Consider the following 21,010-nt stretch of genomic DNA (forward strand, 5'->3'; position numbering starts at 1 on the left):
ACATGGTTCAAGATATATATGTATATTATTTTGTGAAACTTTTTTATTTATCTAAACGTAAGCCAAAAAATGTCTGCATTTTTAACAAATGTTCTACTTATTGAGTGGAGATAGAGAAATTGAGAGACAAGGGAGAGATAAAGAGAGACCTGCAGCCTTGCCACTCAGGAAGCTTCCCACCAAGCAGGTGGGGACTGAAACTATGAACCAAAATTTATCAGAAACACTGACGCCAGGATATACAATCTACTTCCCCTGTTGCTTGAACTGGAGTAGGAATGTTCCGGGGGAGTTCTACTTGTGTGCTGCCTCTGGCCCACCCACCCCTCCCAGGAATATCTGTCTCTCAGGATGTTACCACTTGTGAAAAGCATGACTGTGTTGTTGATTCTGTACTAGAATGACAGTGCTTAGAGTCTTATCTTTGTATTTCCCAGGAGTGGCTGTGGATGGTTGAGAATGACAGATATCTCATCTGTCATTATAAGTTATTTCTTATTGTGGTTATAGAATTCGGAAACAAACCTGGATTGAATAAATGGCTATTTCTACAAAATATTAATGGTTTCGACGATACGGCATCAACTAATTAGGAGAACAGTAGATCTGTTTTTAGAAGTTTGGCACTATCAGATCTCAGTTATTTTAAGGACCTTATTAAGTAGCTAAAGAAACTTTGACTCTGGTTTCCAGAGCTATGAATTGCTAATTCAAGTTAACTATTATAAAATATTCAAACATGCCAGGTCAAGAATGTCAACTATTCTTCATAGCAAATCATAAAACAAGCAATAAAAATCACCTCTGAAATTCCATTTACAAGTCAGATTGTATTGCTTTTTTTTTTTTTTTTTTTTTTGCTTTTTTTCTGTCTGAATACATTTCTCTACCATGTTTTCCTTCCTTTCAGGTCACATGCTGCATCATGTGAATATTGGGCTCAAGGTCAAGCAGTGCGTTCATCAGATTCCTTCTGTTACAATGGAAGCATCCATTCAGCCCATCACACGGACTGTCCTCAGAGTGACACTTAACATCTGTCCTGATTTCTCTTGGAATGATCAGGTACAAGTAGGAATCATTTGTACTTACATGAGGCAAAAATGCCCAAACCACAGGTTCAACTCTGCCTTCCTAAGTTTGTCCTTGGGCATATAGGAGACACTGTGAGACAACGTGCTGGTTGGGAAGCTGTTAAGGTAGCTCACCCCTGAAGCCCAGGATCATGTCCTCATGCCACAGGAACAGCACTCCCCGGGGGAAGCTGAAGTCGTGGGAGGAGCAGAATCATGCATGTGCAACACCCTGTCGCCACCGAAAAAGAGGCATTGAAGTGCCGTTAGACCCTGGGAATAGTGTGTAGACTCAGCCTCATGACCAAATGTGTGGTATGAAGTATCAGTATATGCACCAGTGAAACCCTTTCAGTGCATTCAGAAAACCTAGACTAGCAACACTGAGGAATTCTTTTTATTTTATTTTATTTTTTATTGATTTAATAATGGTCAACAAGTCTGTTGGATAAGAGGGGTACTGTTCCCACCACCAGAGTTCTGTGTCCCATCCCTTCCATTGGACGCTTCCTGTTCTTTATCCTTTTGGGAATATAGACCAGAATTCTTTTTTTTTTAAATTTATTTGTTTATTTAAAAAAGGAGACATTAACAAAACTGTAGGATAGGAGGAGTACAACTCTACACAGTTCCCACCACCAGATCCCTGTATCCCATCCCCTCCCCTGATAGCTTTCCTGTTCTTTATCCCTCTGGGAGTATGGACCCAAGGTCATTGTGGGATGCAGAAGGTGTGGGATGCAGAAGGTGGAGGGTCTGGCTTCTGTAATTGCTTCCCCGCTGAACATGGGTGTTGACAGGTGGATCCATACTCCCAGCCTGCCTCTCTCTTTCCCTATTAGGGTGGGTCTCTGGGGAAGTGGAGCTCCAGGACACATTGGTGGGGTCTGTCCAGGGAAGTCTGGTCGGCATCATGCTGGCATCTGGAACCTGGTGGCTGAAAAGAGAGTTAACATGCAAAGCCAAGCAAATTGTTGAACGAGGACCAAAATTCTTTATGGGGTGCAGAAGGTGAAAGGTCTGGCATCTATAATTGCTTCTCCACTGAACATGGGTGTTGGCAGGTCGATCCATATTCTCAGGCTGTCTCTGTCTTTCCCTAGTGGGGCAGGGCTCTGGGGAGGTGACGTTACAGAACACACCGGTGAGGTTGTCTGCCCAGGGAGGTCAGGTTGGTGTCATGGTAGCATCTGCAACTTGGTGGCTGAAAAGCAATGAGATATAAAGCAGAGCAGGTTGTTTAATAATCAAGAACCTAAAGGTAAGGGTATAGCAGATGTGATTTGGGATTTTGGAAAAAGCTAGGAAGTCTATTTTAGGTATATTCCAAGGAATTCTTTTTGAACATCAATTGATTTTTTAAAAATAATTTATTTGGATATAGACAGAAAACAAGAGGAGAGAGAGAGAGAGAGAAGTAAAGGAGACCTGTCCAGCACTACTTTACTGCTTATGAAGCTTTCCCTGTGCAGATGTTGACAAAGGCTTGAACCTGGGTCCTTGTGCATGGTAACATGTGCTGTCAGTCAGGTGTGCCAGCACCTGCCCTTAGGCGGTTATTTCATGGATTCAGCTTGAAAGGAATGTTGCTTAATTTTTTTATTAGTGATTTAATAATGATTAACAAGATTAAGATAACAGGGATATAATTCCATACAATTCCCACCACCAGAGTTCCATGTCCTATCTATCTCCTCCACTGGAAGCTTCTCTTATTCTTTATCCCTCTGGGAGTCTGGACCAAAATTCTTTATGGGGAGCAGAAAGCAGAAGGTCTAGCTTCTGGAATTGCTTCTCCGCTGTCTACATCACTTTCTGCATGTTATCTTCATTTTGTCACCTCTGTTTAACTTAGTTTGTCTTCCCCCACCACCACCACTAGAGATTCAAGTTTCTCCTTGTTCAAAGAGTCCTTTCAAAATCTCAGTGTTTCTCAAACTGCCCTTTTGTTTTCCTCTTTACTTTTAGCCTTGTATTCTTCTTTTTCTCCAGTTTAACTTTCTCTTTTTCTTCTAACATTGCTTCCTCGGGGCACACCAGAAACTCACCAGTTACTACAACACATGGGTTTTTCTTAGTGATTTCTTTGCTTCTCTGAGCATCCCATACTATGAATACTCGTAAACATTTCCTTCCTGCACTTCCAACACATTTTTTTTCTTCTATTTTCTACCTCTGACGTTATTCCTTTAGTACCCGAGATGTTATCACAGGTACATCAAACCCACACTGGGCCTTCTTGTTCAATAAGCATTTTACGTGAGGTACAGAAAGTTGTTTTTTTTTTTTTTTTTCACCAGAGCACTGGTCGGCTCTGGTTGATGGTGATGTGGGGGATTGAACCTGGGACTTCAGAGCCTCAGGCATGAGAGTCTGTTTGCATGACCGTTAGGCTATCTCCCCCTTCAGTAAACATTTATTTTTATTTATTTATTCCCTTTTGTTGCCCTTGTTGTTCTATTGTTGTAGTTATTATTGTTGTCATTGTTGTTGGATAGGACAGAGAGAAATGGAGAGGTGAGGGGGAAGACAGAGAGGGGGAGAGAAAGATAGACACCTGCAGACCTGTTTCACCGCTTGTGAAACGACACCCCTGCAGGTGGGGAGCCAGGGCTTGAACCACAGTAAACATTTTAAATGGTCTTTGTGTCTGTTTGTTTGCCTCCAGTCTCAGGAACATGGTGCCAGCACTGGGAATCCACTGCTTCTGGCGGCTTTTTTCTTTTCTTTATTTTTTTTTTTATTCGATAACACAGAGAGACTGAGAGAGGAAGGGGAAGACAGAGAAGGGGTGAGAAAGACAGACACCTGCAGACCCGCTTCACCGCCTGTGAAGTGACTATTTGCGCTTAGCTCGGTGCACCACTGCCTGACCCCTCATTTTTAAATGTTTATGTAGGGTTTTTTTTTATTTTAAGTTCCTCATAATTTGGCTTATTACAACAAACTACTCAACAGTTTGTGTAACTAACTTGTAGGATTTCAGACTAACTTCAGTGAGAATAAAATATATAATAGAGTAATATATTAACACCATTTAGCTGTGCATTTTCAATGTTTACTTTGTCAAGTAAATTATGTATGGTAACACTTTTAAAAAGAGCTAGAGGAGCCAGGCAGGGGTGGGTGCACCTGGTTAAGAGCACACATCTGTTGTTAAATTTCGGAGGCTCTTGCCGGGCTGGCTTGCTTCACGGCGGGTAACAGAGACGCGGAGACAACGGCTGGGCAGGGAAGCTGTATTTCTTTATTCAGGAACAACAATTCATAAACTAAGACAAACTAATCACCAAACAGAATTCTGCTGTCTCTTTGCGGCAGCGCAGGCACTCTCTCTTACTCTGGAACTCAGGAACTTTCCAACTCTGGAACTCTGGAACTCTCGTACTTGAGAGCCCTCTGAAACTCTGGCCCACTGGAACTCTCTCTTACTCTGTAACCCTGAAACTCTCGAACTCAGGAACTCAGGAACTCTGGCACTCTCGAACTCAGGAACCCTCTAACTCTGCAACTCTCGAACTCCGGAACTCTCTGACTCAGGAACCCTCTCTCCGGGTTCCTTGGGGCGGGGCCAAGCAGGCCCGCCAAATTAACTGGACTAATCCAATTCTCTTGGCGGGGGAGGGTTAGAACAAACCAATGTAAAGCATACGACACACATCATCCTGCACGAGACCCAGGTTCGAGTCCCCACTTCCCACCTGCAGGGAAGAAGCTTCACAAGTGGTGAAGCAAGTGCTACAAGTCTCTCTTGCTCGCTCTCTCTCTCGCTCTCTCTCACTCCCCGCCCCCCATCGCCCCCTCCTCTCAATTACTTTCTGTCCTATTTTCAAATGAAAAATAAAGTAAAAGGAGAGGAAAACATGGCCTCCAGGATCAGTGGATTCATAGTGCAGACACTGAGCCCCAGCCATAACCTGGTGGCGACTCATAGAATAATAAATACCAAATAAAGTTGAAGAACAGATGTTGACTATGTTGACACATTCCTTACCTATGCTGCTGTGTACATAGTACTAGAATCTATTTCCTTCTAGGTCCATGGGACAGTGGGAGAGCCCTGGTGGATCTGGGTAGAAGATCCTACAAATGACCACATTTACCATTCTGAGTACTTTCTTATTCTCAAGAAACAGGTACGTATGTCTCTACGGCTATCTTTTATATGTTGCGGTGCTAGGCAGATGTAAATGTAGTGACATTTTCTGTTCTGGCTCGTTTCTTGGATCTCATAGTGCCACTGATGCTTCATTATCTTTTATGTTCCCGTTTGGTTTGAAGGGAAGAGTAAAATATATCTATATCTATATCTATATTATAGCTATAAAATATATATACATAGCGCTGCCATTTTGTGGTGTCAGACTGAGAAATGGATGAGTCGTCTCTGTTGTGTTTTAAAGCAAAGCTTCCAGAGGATGGAATGGGTCATGTGATCAGTGTGGTTCAAAGCATGCAAAATAAATCACATGATCAACGTAGGTGCTGCACGAACGCGGCAATAAAGAGGGCTGAGCTGCATTATGCAGAAGCGACTCCTGCCGATTTCTCTGCAGGTCCCAAGGAAAGACTCAGCTTGATGTTAGCCTATCTTTAACTTTGATGCTTTTCTTAAGAGTTGCTTGTTTCGATCAAGGAGAAAGTAAGCTTCAGTCTAGCAGTCTTGAGTGACTGGCACTGTAATTTCATGATAGTGTTTTTTACTTTCAGCACAGTATTTTTCATGCTCACCTTCTATTTGTGCTAGGTGATTCTGTTATTTAAGGCAGTGATATATATATATATATATATATTGATAGTGAATGAGTAGAGTTGGTAACCTATTAATATATTGAGTGAGAGTTTTACTTTCTGTTATGTCAGATATACCCAGAAGGGAAAAGCCCACACATTTCTAAAGTAAAGCTGTGGAGGCATCCACGACTTTTGGGCCAACATGATAGGCAGCCTAGGAGGGCACCTAGTCTGCCATGAGCAGACCTTCAGTGCTGTGCTGTCTCTGTCTATCATCTGTCTGTGTGTCTGTCTGAAAGACTCTGCCTTAGAGCAGTGAATCTCCAGTAGCAAAAGAGGGATAAGGATTGGGAGGGAGGAAGAAATCAAAGCTCTTGATCTCTAGCACGTGTTACTATAGATGCCACTGGCGTAGCAACAGCCAGCTAGAATCTTGCTGTAATGGAGAGCTCCGACTCACTCCCGACTGCATTTCACACTAGGTCGTTAGCAAGGAAGCACAGATGCTGGTGTTTACCATCCCCATCTTTGAGCCTTTGCCTTCCCAGTACTACATCCGAGCAGTGTCTGATAGATGGCTGGGGGCTGAGGCCGTGTGCATCATCAACTTCCAGCATCTGATTCTGCCAGAGAGACATCCTCCACACACAGGTAACATGAACGGGCCTTCGGATCAGTGACTGCCCCAGATGGTTGGGTTAGTCAGTGTAGACAAGTTCCTGGGCTTTACAGTTGAGTGAGTGTCAGTGTAAATTCCAACTTGTTCATATGATATGAAAAGGACGTTCAAAAATGAAATCTGTATATTGGGTTCATTTCTTAGAGCTTCAAGGTGGGAGTTATTATTTTTTTAATATTTATTTTATTTATTCCCTTTTGTTGTCCTTGTTTTATTGTTGCAGTTATTATTGTTGTTGTTATTGATGTCGTCGTTGTTGGTTAGGACAGAGAGATATGGAGAGAGGAGGGGAAGGCAGAAAGGGGGAGAGAAAGACAGACACCTGCACACCTGCTTCGCCGCCTGTGAAGCGACGCCCCTGCAGGTGGGGACCCCTAGGCCGGTCCTTACACTTTGCGCCGCCTGCACTGCCGCCCGACTCCCAAGGTTGGAAGTTATGTGTATGTGTGCGTGTTCCAGTATTAAGAAGCTAAACCAAGTTTCAATTGTAACACTTGTTGCAAGCATGCAACTCAACTTTTCTTTCTGGGTTACTGTGTCTATGTGTCTGTTTCTACATATGTTCATTGTGATTTCTCCATATTTCTTCGTTTTTGCTGTCAGTGTAACCTTTAAAGGACTTTTTTATTCTTGTGTCTGCTAAATTTACTTAATCTTAGTTCTAAAGTAGACAGTTTAACTTTAAGCTTATTTTTATTTAAATTGTGTCGATCATTTAATTGAAGGGAATTTTGAGATATTTCCCTCCATATGATGTGTTTCTACAGTGGAAGCGTTTACAGCGCCGGAACAGAATGGGTCAGAGAGGCCACGAGGCGGTCTGGGTCCGACAAGCAGCACATAGTCTCTGTGCTGAACGCACCCCTGTGTTCTCAGTGTAGACAGTACACATAGCTTAGGTGGGTGCGCACACACCGTATCTCTCCGTGTGTGTGTGTGTGTGTGTGTGTGTGTGTGTGTGTGTGTGTGTGTGTGTGTGTGTGGAGGAGGGGTGATTCATAGTACCATGGAACAGTATTGTTCATCCTCACAACTGGCAAAAGTGCATTTTATATTTCTGCAGCATGAGTTAGAACTTTTCAGTTTTGATATGATTTGTTTTAAAATAACATTTACCCCCCCACAGTACTTTATTGGGGAATTCATTCAGTCACTACCTCCTATCTACTTTTTTTAAGTCATTGTTCTGGGAAGTTAATTGTTCTCAGGCAGTGCCGTCATGGCCAGGCGGGCACACTTCCTCATCTCCCTGCGAAAGCTGCTGCGGGGCTCTCACCTGCTGCTCGACTCCTTTTCTCTCAGTATGAAGGTTCTCTTCAGCCCCTCCCTGTCAGCTCCCCCTCAGAGCTGTTTTCTTCGCTGCGATGCACTCTGCACAGCCCCACACCTCAAGTCCTGCTATAAGTAAAGCCGTTCAGTATTTGTGCTTTCCTTTTTGGCTTATTTCCCTTAACATGATGTCTTCAAGTTCCATCTAAAATGAGCCAAAGGAGATAACTTCTTCATCATTTTTTTTTTAATTTCTTTATTGGGGAATTAATGTTTTACATTTGACAGTAAATACAATAGTTTGTACATGCATAAAACTTCATCGTTTTAACAGTTGTGTAGTACTCCATTGTGTGTGTCACTTTTTTTTTTTTTAAGTTTTTGATCTTTCCATGAACATCTAAGTTGTTTTAAGTTTTGACTGTTACAAACTGCACTGATATGAACATAGTTATAGGCAGATCTCTTCTCATAGGTGTTTTTGCTTCCTTTGGGTAAATCCTCAGGAGAGAGATTGCTGGTTTGGAGGGAAAGTCCATTTCTAGTCTTCTGATGAATCTCCAGGTCGTTTTCCACAAGGGCTGGACCAGTTGACGTGTCCACCAGCAGGGCAGGCGTCCACTTCCCCACATCCTCTCCAACGTGTGTTAACTGTCCTTTCTAGTGTATGCCTTTGGGAGCACAACTCCCTTCTGATTTTTTAGCAGATTCCTTTCTGAATCCTGGAATAGTCAAATGTACTGAAATTGCCACTTAATTTTATTAATTGTTTTTCTTAATGTGAGAAAAACCCACGGGCGTACAGGCTTAGGACGTGCTCACGTTTGCATTCCTAATACCTTCTGCTAAGCTGCCTCTCAGGCCGCTGCAGATGACTTTCTTTCTCTCAGTCACTTTGGCTTCTTTCCTCTGGACATCCGCTCTGCACAAGGAGACGCCACCAAGTCGAGTCTTTTGGTTTTTGCACAGTGCGGTTCTTGTGTGCCCACCAGTTCTCTGATTTAAAATTCTTACCTGAGTCTCTTTCTGTGATCATTTTCATTTTATCATCGTTTTCATTTGCTAGAGCAAAAGCTTCTTCCCCCTCTCTGGTCTGACCCAGTATCTGACAGATTCAATGGGATTTGTTATTAGCAATCATTGCTAGTACTTGGTTGCAAATAGTCTTTTTTCTACAAATTAGGGTAGATTTATTGCTCTTTCATAGCATATATGTGTGTGTGTGTGTGTATTTTTTGTATATATGTACTTATAACATGTATCACTCCTATATATATTATGTATGATTAGAAAGACAGGGTAGTCACAGTGCAGAAAGATAAGTAATTTACATATAAGAATTTATGTTGGGGGTTTCTTCTTTATTTTTTGTAAAAGAAAAAAAAATCCAAGGTTTTCTTAATTGATTCCTAAGGTAGAGTGTTCAGACTGTGCGTATTTGCTGGTTATCTTACGGTGATATCTGTGGCATCTCCTCAGAATTGCTGGATCTTCAGCCCTTGCCGGTCTCGGCTTTGGGATGTGATGCATACGAAGCCCTGTATAATTTCAGTCACTTCAACCCTGTGCAGACACAGATATTCCACACGCTGTACCACACAGACTGTAACGTCCTGCTCGGAGCACCCACTGGATCAGGAAAAACAGTTGCTGCTGAACTGGCTATCTTCAGAGTCTTTAACAAGTACCCTACTTCAAAGGTCTGTATGAAAGAATAATTCATCTCTAATCCATTCAATTAGAAGGGTAGTTCATCATTTATAAACTAGCCAATTTCTTACTCTGGGTGAATCTGCTTGTATAGAGGGAGAGGTATATAGATGTTAGAATAACAGGCCACGAGAGACTTCACCTTCGATTTCAGAGTTCTCCAGCTCTGTCTCTCATGGACATATTGATGCTGACGTGAAGTCTGGTGGTATACAGTCAACAGAAAGATAGATATTTCTGTCTTTAGTTTGGTCCAGATGGCCATCTTCACATTGGTTAATGTAGCCCAACACGGCAGATCAAGTAAACAGTAAACTTGAGTTTTGTCAAAGTGTGGAATCCCGGTTTATAAATATTATATTCCCCTTTCTGGGTGGTGGGTGAGGGGAGGTTGGACCAGGGCCTCAGGAATGCATGGTCTCACTGTTCTGGGCCATTTTTCATGCAGAGATGGGAGGGGTAGACACCACAGCACTGAAACTTCCTCAGCTGTTAAAGCTTCACTTTAGTGTAAGTGTTCTAGCCAGTCAGCTCTCTCTGTGACCCCTCGAGACATTATCTTTCAGTGAAACTGATTTGTGTGAGGCAGATGTGATAACCACTACACTACAGAAACAGACAGTTTGTGTGTTATTTATATTGCATACTGATCTCCTCCCTATTTATGACCGTAGAAAAGTTTCTATAACTTCCATTTTCATTATTTTTTTCTTTCACGTAATGTCTTTCTTTCGGTGCATAGCTTTCTTCTCAGTCTGTTCTGTGGTTATTAACTAATGATTGAGCATAGTAATTCAAAAGTAAAGTTATACTCTAAATTTGAAACTTTGTATAGGGAAGACCTTTATAGTAAATGATCTGTGTATAAGGTTGGGTTGTTATTATTTTTTTAATTTATTTATTACTGGATAGATAATAAATGCAGAGAAATTGAGAGGGGAGGGGGATAGAGAGGGAAAGAGACAGACACCTGCAGACTAGCTCCACCACTCGTGAAGCTTCCCTCCTACAGGTGAGAACTAGGGCTTGAACCTGTGTCTTTGTGTGCTGTAATGTATGTGCTTAACCAGGTGCGCCACCGCCTGGCCCCTACCTATTAGTTTTTTGTTTTTTGTTTTTAATTGGGGAATTAATGTTTTACATTCAACAGTAAGTACAATAGTTTGTACAGGCATAACATTCCCCAAATTCCCATATAACAATACAACCCCCACTAGGTCCTCTGAATCCTTCTTGGACCCAGAGTCTTTTGGGTTATTGTTTTTTATTAGTGATTCACTATTGACTTACAAAACTTTGCATCAACAGGGGTATAATTCCATATCATTCCCACCATCAGTGTTCTGTGTCCCCACCCCCTCTACTGGAAACTAGTGGTTCTCCCAAGATCACAGATAGGGGTTGACAGTTATTTCAAACTATATTTTCTGTATTTGCCCATTTTTTTCTATGGTCTTGCCTTCCCTTCCTTTTTTTTTATCTTTTCTTTTGTTTTAATATTTATTTTATTTATTCCCTTTTGTTGCCCTTGTTGTTTTATTGTTGTAGTTATTATTGTTGTTGTCGTTGTTGGATAGGACAGAGAGAAATGGAGAGAGGAGGGGAAGACAGAGAGGAGGAGAGAAAGATAGACACCTGCAGACCTGCTTCATCGCCTGTGAAGCGACTCCCCTGCAGGTGGGGAGCCGGGGTTCGAACCAGGATCCTTATGCCGGTCCTTGTGCTTTACGCCACCTGCGCTTAACCCGCTGCGCTACAGCCCGACTCCCCTTCCCTTCCTTTCTAAGTTACACCTATACTTGTTACAACTTCTGATTATCCTTCCTTTTTTCATCTTCTCTCTTGGATCTTGAGGTCTTGATGGAATTGGAATTCAGAGCCCTCTGGTCACAGTCCCCCAATATGACTACCCGTCTTGGAGAATGGGCCAAATTTCTTTATGGGATGCAGAAGGTGGGAGGTCTGCCTTCTGCAATTGCTTCCCCACTGGACATGGACATTGGCAGGTGGTTCCAAACCCCCAGCCTGTTTCTTTCCCTAATGGGGTGGGCTTTGGGGGGGGGGGGGGGCTCCAGGACATATTGGTGAGATCATCTGCCCAGGGAAGTCAGGATGGCATCCTAGTAACATCTGCAACTTGGTGGCTGAAAGGCAGCAAGAGAGAACAATAAAATTAAACACTAAACAGGAACCAAAACACATATATGGGATGATCCCAACCATAGACAGAAATAAGAACAGAAAGGAAATGCAAAGCAGGACTTGGACAGGGTTTAGAGAATTACACCAAAGTAAAAGACTCGGGGTTGGGGGGGTGCGGGGGGATTCTCAGGTCCACTGTGGGGGGGGATGTGGACAGGGACACAGACCTTTGGTGGGGGCGTCTGCCCAGGGAAGTCAGGTTGGCATCATGGTAGCGTCTGGAACCTGGTGGCTGAAAAAGAGTTCAGATATAAGGCAGAATAGATTGTTGACTAATCAGGAACCTAAAGACAAGAATATTGCAGACGAATTTTTGGGGTCTTTGTTTTGGAAAAAGCTAGTAGCTCTATCTTAGATATACTCCAAGGGGCCCATGACCTTACTAGTTTTTGTCTAAGCTTGACATCTAACATGCAGGGTAAAGCATTTTTTAAAATAACTTTTTTTTTTTCAGAGACTGAGTTACTTAAAACCTTAGTCCAGATAGATAAGAATCAATGGGTCCTGTCAGTATCTAGTGTTATTATTTTCAAGGGTCCACCTCCTGTATTGGGTTATTGTTTTTTTACAGGGGTAAATATTTAACATCCACGGTTGGCGGCAGCTTCCATGAAAATAGCATTGTGATTTAGCAGCACTAGTTCACAACATTAGTTAGTTACTCTGTGAGCAAAACTCAAGTAAGTCTTAGTCACAGTCTCAGAAAAGTTTACTGATCATGAAGACACCTTTTTCTCTATGCAATATTCTAGCTCATTTCATCTCTTTTTCATATACGTAGAAAAAAAATATTTCTAATGAAGGTGAAGAGTGGGATGGGTTTTGGTGGTTTATGTGATGAATCATACATACTAATGCCGATGTAAGAATATACCCTAAAAGCTTGTGATTTTATAAAACACTACTAAATTACGAGTAGCAGAAGTTACTGTTTTAAAGTATTTCATGTCATATTATAGGCATAGACAATTGTTTCAGGAGAACGATACATGAAAAAGATAACTGAGTAAAAAAGGCTTTTTTTTTATTCTCACTGTTCACCACATAACTGTTAAATTGTATTGTGCATTACTGCTATAAAAAAAAAAAAGACCACTTATGATCTGAAAAAATCTTTTTTTAATTTTGATCTATCTGGTCTAAGTATTTGGGTGGGGATACGTTATTTTTAGAAAAGGCTTAACAATTTCAGCCCTGTGTCAGTTTTGTAATTGTTTCTGTCTTACACTTTCATAAATGTGAAAAAAGTGAATGACTTTCCCTCATTTAAAAAATTGTCTTAGTAGTAAGAGATCTATTTCCAACCATACTGTTGTACTTTATTAATTCTGCAGGGTCTGTGTCTCTTTGCACATTGGTGGTACTCTTAATAAGTGTTGCTCCCCCCCCCCATGCCTCTAGGCAGTATACATCGCTCCCCTAAAAGCCCTGGTACGTGAAAGGATGGATGATTGGAAAGTCAGAATAGAAGAAAAGCTTGGTAAAAAGTAAGTTTTTTTTTTTTCTTTCAGAAAATATGTTTTGAATCATGTAAGATAATCGCCAAATTCTGCATAAAATCCTTGACTGCTTTTATAGTGATTTTTTTTTGTTTGTTTTTTAGGGCTGGGTAACGAGCTTGCTTTTGCAGGCGGGTGGTGCAGGGTCCAGCCTGGTCCTCACTGCACTAAAGAAACTTGAGTCTCTTTCTCTTTCATTTTCTCTGTTTCTCTACCTCTTCCCCTCCCCCCCCACGAAAGATATCTTCCTTATTATAGGTAGTAAAGACCCAACAAAAATAATTTAACAAGCAGTACAGTGACTATTAAAATACTGTCATTGTTCTTATGATTTACATTGTAAAATAAAACCTTAAATGGGTATGACTACTTTAATTGGACTAGAAAGTTTTCTCAAAAATTTAAAAATCTTAAAAGAAAATCAAAATATACCTCTCTTCATGTTATTTACAGCGATTTCTAAAACCATTTAGTCAACAATTTACATGAAAACAATTTATCAAAAAAAAAAAAAAGACCGCAGGTTTCTCATGAATCTAGCTTTTAAAGTATTTTACAAGGTTATTTGTTGTAGTGCTGTTATTTACATGTAAACAATTTATCAAAAAAAAAAAAAGACCGCAGGTTTCTCATGAATCTAGCTTTTAAAGTATTTTACAAGGTTATTTGTTGTAGTGCTGTTATTAATAACACAACTGCAGTAAATTGGTTGTACAGAAACTCTTCTCTAAATACTCATGGGGAGTTCACACACAGCAAAATATCATATCACGGCAGAAAAGAATGAGGTCCTTATCTATTGAAGGGTGACCCTCTAAAGATACTGGAAATCGTGTTTTCAGTGAATCGTCCTGTCTTTTCTTAAGACATAGTGGGCTGTACATACACACATGATTATTGCGGAGTAGAGCTGGGCAGTTGGGAAATGCACATAGTCTGGAGTTCATTCCCTGCGTAGTCTTTGAACTATATTTGGTCATGTCACGTTCAAAGTAGTGAAATGGGAAGACAAGCTGGTAGAGTGCACGTGTTGCAAGGCATGAGGACCCAGGGCCACGCCTCCAGCCCCACCTGCAGGAGGCGAGCTTCACGAGTGGTAAGGTAGTGCTCCAGGTGTTTCTTTTTCTCTCTCCACCTCCCCCTCTCCCTCTCAATTCCTCACTGTCTCTGTCCAAAAGTAAATAACTAAATAAATAAAAGTGAAAATCTGGGGTCACTATTCTTGGAGGAACTAATCTTGTCCCTCAAAGATAACTCATAGTTTGGGGCCAGCCTCCAAAATTCTCCATGCTTTCACTACAAAACTGGTCTATGCTCAGAGTGAAGTGGTGTGTCGTTCCTTTTTTATGTCTTAATGTGTTCGGATTTCACGTTGTGGCTATAGGAAAAGTCAGCCTAAGAAGTAGAGCCTACACAGTCGTATCATTAAAGGCCACTTCCTGTCTTAGTAAGCTGACACTTTCCTTCATTACCTGCTTCCCTCCAGCTTTGGGATACACGAGTCCAATTCTAATCGCACTTTAAGTAGAGATTTTGTAAGCATAAGGCAAAGTTTAACACTTGTGTCTATCTGCATCAAAGTTAGATGGTCAGTCTTAGCTTATGTATCCTTCATTTCAGGGGCGAAAGCATTCTTAAAGAGACATTCATTAAGAAGAAAGTCAGATGTTTCAGACATAGAATGGAAATAAAGTAGTCACAAGTGTTGTTTTTGCCGGGCTATGTTGTTTTTGCCGGGCTGGCTTCACGGGAGGGTAACAGACGACCAGGGACTCATGGTTGAGCTGTAGGCAGTATCTCTTTATTCATGCAGGACGCAGCACAATCTAAGCCGAGCTAAACTCAAGGTACCCTAAAACTCACAATGCTGTCTTTATATGTACTTGCCAAGTAGGGTGGAAACAGGATGTGACATAGAGAGGGTGGAGAGAAAAGTGACTGGTGAAAATCAGAGTGTGACAAGGAGAGGATCAGGGTGTGACAAGGAGAGGGGGCGGAGCGGGCGAGAATCCTATCACTGAACCACCAATGCCCTGGAGGGAGGGTGGTGCTTGTTAACAGAGGTTATGTAAATAGAATGCAGTGGTTATGTAAATAGAATGCAGTGGTTATGTAAATAGAATGCAGTGGTTATGTAAATAGAATGCAGTGGTTATGTAAATAGAATGCAGTGGCTATGTAAATAGAATGCAGTGGCTATGTAAATAGAATGCAGTGGCTATGTAAATAGAATGCAGTGGCTATGTAAATAGAATGCAGTGGCTATGTAAATAGAATGCAGTGGTTATGTAAATAGAATGCAGTGGCTATGTAAATAGAATGCAGTGGCTATGTAAATAGAATGCAGTGGCTATGTAAATAGAAGAGTGTTAAGCAGGGGATTAAACTAACGAAACAGAAGGGCCTCCTGTACACCAACACACAAGGATCACAAACTTTGCTTTGGAAAGACGCACTTTTCCATGGTCTTGTGCTGCCAAAAAAGTTAGATAGTTAAAAGAAAAGTTAGAGTTTTTTATTATTTTTTTATTCTTTATTTTATTTATAAAATGGAAACACTGACAAAGCCATAGGATAAGAGGGTACAACTCCACACAGTTCCCACCACCAGAAGCCCATATCCCATCCCCTCCCCTGATAGCTTTCCTATTCTCTATCCCTCAGAGACGTCCTTTTTATTTCCATTCAGAGTTATTGAACTAACGGGGGACGTGACTCCGGATGTGAAATCCATTGCCAAAGCTGACCTTATTGTCACCACACCAGAAAAATGGGATGGAGTGAGCAGAAGCTGGCAGAATAGGAACTATGTAAAGGAAGTCGCCATTCTCATCATAGATGAGATCCATCTGCTCGGTGGGTACCAGTGGACCTACAGCTAGTTGGCAAGCTTCAACCCTGTTGACGTAAGCACTCAGCAACAGCACTTACTAAGTAACTAATGTCCAGTGTTCCTCTTTCTTAGGGGAGGAGAGAGGCCCTGTTCTAGAAGTCATTGTATCCCGAACAAATTTCATCTCATCACACACAGAGAAACCTGTTAGAATAGTCGGGCTCTCTACTGCATTAGCTAATGCCAGAGACCTGGCCGACTGGCTCAATATCCGTCAGGTATGTGAAGATTGATAAACCAGGTGTTTAATAGTGTGGCTGCAGATAGCTGCATTGCCTTATAAGCAAACTCATAAAAGTGACTATGTTTACTCTTAGATGGGCTTGTTCAACTTCCGACCATCTGTGCGTCCAGTTCCTCTAGAAGTTCACATTCAAGGCTTCCCTGGTCAACATTACTGTCCCCGTATGGCCAGTATGAATAAGCCTACGTTTCAGGGTGAGTTCTGTATCTTGGAATTAAAAAAAAAGTATATATATATATATATATATATATCCATTTTTACAGTAACCTTTAAATGTTTTCTAAATCGTTTAGGTTTCTGTAGGCTTCTATAAATATGTGAAATCATTTGCCACAACTATTAAGAAGCCTGAAGGTACATTAAATTAACTATTGAAAATTAGAAAGGAAAAAGAAAGAAAATTACAGGGCCAGAGAGACCGCTTACCGTTAATGGCATGTGTCTTGTACCTGGCCCAAGTTTGAGCTCCAAACTCCCTTAGGAGGTGAGATAGCACTGGAAAAACTGTGGTCAGTTAGTCTGTCTGTCTGTCTCTCTGTCTATCTGTATATCTGTCTGTCTAATCTATGTATCTCAAAGAAAAAGCTTCCCAGAGTGGTGGAAATCATGCATGCACATGGCGCTGACTTACAGTTTCATAAAAAGAGAAAATTAGATATTTCATAACTGACAGTATTTCTATAGTCGAATAAATCAAGGTTTTTTTTGTTACTATTTTCATTTTTAACGTTTTTGTTTGTTATTGGGTAGAGACAGAGAGAAACTGAGAGGGGAGTAGGAAAGAGGGGGGGGAAGAGACAGTGAGATACCGCAGGTGGGGACCAGGGACTTGAACCTTAGTCCTTGTGCACTGTTATGTGTGAGCTGAGCCAAGCATGCCAACACTTAGCCCCGTAAGTCAATTTTTGAATGTAATCAAATCATTCTTACTAATAGTAATATTAATTAAGTTATTTTACAATAGTTAATAGCTTGAATCAAAGACTAGTAGAAAATACAAGTAAAAAAACTATATCATCGTAATTTTTATCATAAAAACCCATTTTAGTAGTGTTTTTAGTAGTGTTTCTGTATTGCTTCTGTCCTCATGCTTTGTTTGTTGTTGTTTTCCCCTTTCTAACAAATCAAGTAAGCAGTAATGATTTAAGAATAACACTCTTACTTTAAAGACATGTTTTGTTTAGTCTACATAAGGAATATTTATGATGTCAATTTAAAATAACCTTCAGAATAAATTCTCTAATGTGAACTGCTGTTGATTGTGCAGTGACAGTTGTTAGGTGACTTTTGAGCTGCTGTAATTAGCCTTATGACAGAAGCAAAGTATTGATTGTGAGCTAGAGACCAATCTTGGCAGTTCAGATTATTTATACCTCCACAGAAGCAGTGTACAAAATCACTAATGAACAATAAATCTGCCTTGAGCTGTTCAGCCACACCTGTTCTCGCAACAGCAAAAAATCCATTAACTGTGAAACTTTAAAAATAGGGGGGTTTTCATGTTTATGTGTGCAAAGCAGCTCCAGTGCTGTGCTAATATGTGTGTTTTCAACATCGCACCTCCGATGGGCTCTCTCAAAGCATGGTCATTTGGGTCCGGTAGCATTCTCTTAAACAGCGTGTTAGAAATAAGACAAAGGAGCTGATTTTTCATGGTTAGTATTGTTGAGATTTGTTTCTATCTGTCTAAAGAATGTCAGATGCATACTGTGAACAAAATGAAGAATTCTATGTTACATAAATCAACAGTAACTGGAATATTCATACTTTTAAGTATGGTGTCAGTGTAGCACCTCACCTTTCAAAGCATTTATTATAACTGCAGTGGGTGACTGTCTCTTTGAGTTGGAGAGATGGTTTTATGAAAGCTTTCTTTCTCTCAAAGCATAACTGAAATAATGTCAGCATTTTCACTATAAACCTTGTTTTGTCTCTTCTCTGTCTTAAGAACTATGCAGGCATAAGTATAAATCCTGCTCATGCCACCTTATCAGCATTTTGGAACCTCTGTATAGGAAAAGAAAACACACACACACACACACACACACACACACACACACCCCGTAATTTCCAGTTAGATCAAGTAATATGTCTGACTCTAAATAATTTCTTTATAGTGTTAGCACCCGGGTTTCTAACTATCTCTCCTCTCTTCTGGTATACTAGGTATACTGCTATATACTCTCTCCCACCTTCAAAATGTACATGCGTGATTTTAGGGGAAGCATACTGTGACTTGTAAGTTATCAGTTCATTGATACAAGCTCTTCATTTTCCCATCACTGATCAAGGACAGAAATTAGAGACTTTTTTAATACCATAGTTTAGTGATTCTGTTTTTTAAATCACTCTGAAAGGTTTTGCTCTCCAGACCTCAGGGCTTCTGTAATATCTTTGATAACTTAGGCAGAAACACTTCAAAAGAAAATTTAACCTATATTATTTATGTACAGCTCTGGATAGAGTCTGTGTTTGCTTGCTTGCTTGCTTGTTTTTGAGAGTTCTTTTTTTTAAAAAATTTGATAGAACAGAGAGAAACAAAGAGAGAAGGGGGGCATAGAGAGGGAGAAAGAAAGAGATCTGCAGACCTACTTCCCCGCTCAGAAAGCTTCTCTCCCCTGCAGGTGGGTCAAGGGTCCTGAACCTGGGTCCTTGTACATGGTGATGCGTGAGCTTAACCAGGTGCGCCATCACTTCTTAAGTGCCTCTTTCCTCGGGAGCCCAGAATAGAACTGGAAGTCCGTGCCGTTAAAGTCTCCCCAGGCCTCAGCCATGTGGTTTTAGGTCTGACCACTTCTCTCTCCTTCCCTGTGGTTTCTCCGATCGGCTTCTACAGCCACAGGACCAAATCCACCACGATCCACTCAGTACCTGAATTAAAATCCTATCCTTGTATAAATGAACTACCGTGCTATTTTCTACAACTTTTCCACAGCTATTAGAAGCCATTCTCCAGCCAAACCTGTTTTGATATTTGTCTCATCTAGACGTCAGACTCGCCTTACTGCTTTGGAACTGATAGCCTTTCTAGCCACTGAAGAAGACCCCAAACAGTGGTTGAGTATGGATGAGAGAGAGGTAAGCTATATGTACGCCTTATTGGGGGTTTAATGAATCACAGCGCCTTTGTCTATACACATACAGCTTCCCAGTTCTGCATAATGAGGGTCTGTTACACACTCTCCCTCCCCCCAACCCCAGGGCCCCAGGCCCCATCTCCCTCTAGACCCTCTGTCCAGCTCCCTCCCCAGAGTCCCTTGCTTCGGCGCCAGCCCCAGTCCAAGTTTCTTACTGTGTTCTCCCTTTCTGTTTCTGTCTCTCAAGTTCCACCTCCATGTGGAGTCATCCAGTAGTCATCCCTCTCTTCCAGTTCCAGTCAGATCCATTATTATATGAGTGCATATATGATAACAGCAACAACAGAGAGCTCACTGAGGAGTGAGCTAGCCAGACACTGTGGTTTCTTTCCTCTACATCTGTCACGCGTCTACTTCTTCAGCCATTCTCTATCCGGTAACATAGCCAGCAGCAACATTCCCGCGACACTGGAAGTTGGGTTCTTATATATGCTTCCTGCATAGAGGTTCTCCAGTTAACATGTTTTTCTTTACAAATAAATACAGCTGTGGGAGTCGGGCGGTAGCGCAGCAGGTTAAGCGCAGGTGGCGCAAAGCACAAGGACCGGCGTAAGGATCCCGGTTCGAGCTCCCGGCTCCCCACCTGCAGGGGAGTCGCTTCCCAGGCGGTGAAGCAGGTCTGCAGGTGTCTGTCTTTCACTCCCCCTCTCTGTCTTCCCCTCCTCTCTCCATTTCTCTGTCCTATCTGGTAAAAATTAGATTTGGGGGTCGGGCGGTAGCGCAGCGGGTTAAGCGCACGTGGTGCAAAGCGCAAGGACCCGGCATAAGGATCCCGGTTCGAGCCCCCAGCTCCCCACCTGCAGGGGCGTCGCTTCACAGGCGGTGAAGCAGGTCTGCAGGTGTCTGTCTTTCTCTCCCCCTCTCTGTCTTCCCCTCCTCTCTCCATTTCTCTCTGTCCTATCCAACAACGACGACAACAGTAAAACAAGGGCAACAAAGGTGAACAAATAAATATTTTTAAAAAATTTAAAAACAAGGGCAACGATAAATAGAGTCGTGTGGTTTACAGTTCTGTAGGTCAGAAGCATATGAGACTATCTCGATGACGCAGAAGACATTCAGTATCTCCACCACTGGAGGCATTGTTAGAACCTGAGCGGCAGTGAGGACGAGAGATAAGAAGTAAATATGTCAGATTGCACATGTGCAGAGTGAGCAGAGTAGGAGGGATAACTGAGCACCGAGGGTGGGGGCTCAGTGGTGTCTTTTATGTAGGCAGAGAAGGCCACTAAGCAGAAACCTGGAGAAACAAGCCGAGCAGGTATCTAAGGGAGAGGTGGTCTAGGGCGTCACCAGGGTTTTGGCTAGACAAGTGGCGTGATCAAATCTGACATTTTTTCAAGGTTACTTTTGCTGCTTTCCTATAAAAGATTAAAGGAGAGAGGAGTATGCAGTTAGTGATGGTGGTGACCTAGAGGCTTCTACGGCAGTGACAGTGAGAACGCAAAGATACGTTTTTTTGGCCTGGGCAGTGGCTTAATATGTAGAATGTTAACCTGTGCTCAGGGTCACGGCTATGATTCCCCACAACCACGCGGAACACCCAGGACAGAACCAAAAACAAAAATCA

General features: G+C 41.8%; 1 protein-coding gene across 2 annotated transcripts in view; it reads left to right on the forward strand.

Annotated features, from left to right (window-relative positions):
- Positions 1-21,010, forward strand: part of ASCC3 (activating signal cointegrator 1 complex subunit 3) — a 262,037-nt gene that overhangs the window by 140,673 nt on the left and 100,354 nt on the right. For both annotated transcript variants that reach the window (XM_060190713.1, XM_016188499.2), the window contains 9 exons: positions 911-1,065; positions 5,111-5,209; positions 6,290-6,458; positions 9,235-9,455; positions 13,069-13,154; positions 15,856-16,022; positions 16,132-16,277; positions 16,377-16,497; positions 19,239-19,381. In XM_060190713.1, the coding sequence (XP_060046696.1) occupies positions 911-1,065; positions 5,111-5,209; positions 6,290-6,458; positions 9,235-9,455; positions 13,069-13,154; positions 15,856-16,022; positions 16,132-16,277; positions 16,377-16,497; positions 19,239-19,381 (1,307 nt within the window). The remainder of the gene's footprint in view (positions 1-910; positions 1,066-5,110; positions 5,210-6,289; positions 6,459-9,234; positions 9,456-13,068; positions 13,155-15,855; positions 16,023-16,131; positions 16,278-16,376; positions 16,498-19,238; positions 19,382-21,010) is intronic.

Source organism: Erinaceus europaeus, chromosome 4 (genome assembly GCF_950295315.1).
Source record: "Erinaceus europaeus chromosome 4, mEriEur2.1, whole genome shotgun sequence".
In the NCBI taxonomy this organism is placed as follows: domain Eukaryota; kingdom Metazoa; phylum Chordata; class Mammalia; order Eulipotyphla; family Erinaceidae; genus Erinaceus; species Erinaceus europaeus.